This window comes from Trichinella spiralis (genome assembly GCF_000181795.1).
Source record: "Trichinella spiralis strain ISS 195 chromosome Unknown Scfld1356, whole genome shotgun sequence".
Classification (NCBI taxonomy): Eukaryota; Metazoa; Nematoda; class Enoplea; order Trichinellida; family Trichinellidae; genus Trichinella; species Trichinella spiralis.
Genome location: NW_003528295.1, coordinates 224,045 through 225,187, shown reverse-complemented (window position 1 = coordinate 225,187; position 1,143 = coordinate 224,045). Strand labels below are relative to the sequence as shown.

The 1,143-nt window shown below is 33.6% G+C and overlaps 1 protein-coding gene across 1 annotated transcript; it reads right to left on the bottom strand.

Moving 5' to 3' along the window:
* Positions 1-337: 337 nt before the first annotated feature.
* On the bottom strand, positions 338-593 carry Tsp_11302 (hypothetical protein; the record flags this gene model as incomplete). The annotated part of the gene is made up of 1 exon (XM_003369966.1): positions 338-593. A coding segment is annotated over one exon (256 nt), but the record flags the coding sequence as incomplete, so codon positions are not given.
* Between the last annotated feature and the right edge of the window lie 550 nt (positions 594-1,143).

Genomic DNA, 1,143 nt, shown 5'->3' with positions numbered 1-1,143 from the left:
TCAGTTTCGGTTTTTATTCATCCGCCCGTATGGCATATTATTCCTTTAGGTCGTATGTTCACGTCTGCTCGATGACACTTCGAATGGAATATTCGTTTAATCAGATCATCACTGATCAGAAAATCACTACAGTTTAGTAATGAGAGTGATTAAGTTTGATCACTGTGCACGCATGAAAAAATTGCAATCATTATCATAATCAGTGATGCTCATAGAAATGTATATCATTTACAGGGTAAAGAAAAAAAATAAATTTCAACGTTCAAAAAAAATACCATCGTACAATATTTCAAAATTTGACAATCACTGTTGCACGTCAACTTAAGTAAATCACTCACTATGCCATATTGTTATTAATCAAATAATAATAAATTATTGGGCCAAATGAAGCCCATTCTGAACGGATCGTTTCAAAATGTTCATACTTAAAGTAGCTCTGCGCCATCGCATTAATCTCGCTCGATGCGTACGACAGGCGCATGATATCCTCTATGCGCAACAACCGGAATATGGAAAACCAAATTCCCCAGTTGCATCTGAAGGCATCATCCAGTTCGAGATGCTGTATTTCTTCCGTCGGCAACATTTTGTGACTATAAAAGAGAAAAAAACAAAATTCATAAAAAGTATAATTTCACGAAACTGATTTGCGTTGAAAACGGCACGATTTGAACTAGATGATTTGAGAGGTTGAAAACGACGAGCATATGCACTTGAATTAGAAATATTAGAAATGAAAAAATATTAAGCTGATTGAAAAACAACAACACCAAAAGATACATCGGCGTCGTCAGTTACAATTGAACAACCATATCTGGTCAATAACTTGATGTCATGCTAATGGATTTTTTTCAAAAATAAAAAACTACTTTTCAATATACTTTTTGGAATTGAAAAATATGTTTAAAAATCATCTTTATTAGAAACTGAAAAAAATTAATACTGTTAAAAATGAATTTAATAATTTACCGTGGTGATCGGTTGTTTTCGTGAGAAAAATGAATGTGCCGGGCTTTTACTTAAGTCAGATTTCTTCATTTTTTGCTGCCTCTGTTGTCGTAGATGGCGTCTGGCATGACAATAAATGCACCAAGAAAGAACCAAGAATACCAACCTTAAAAAGTGTAGAATAAAATGAGCAAC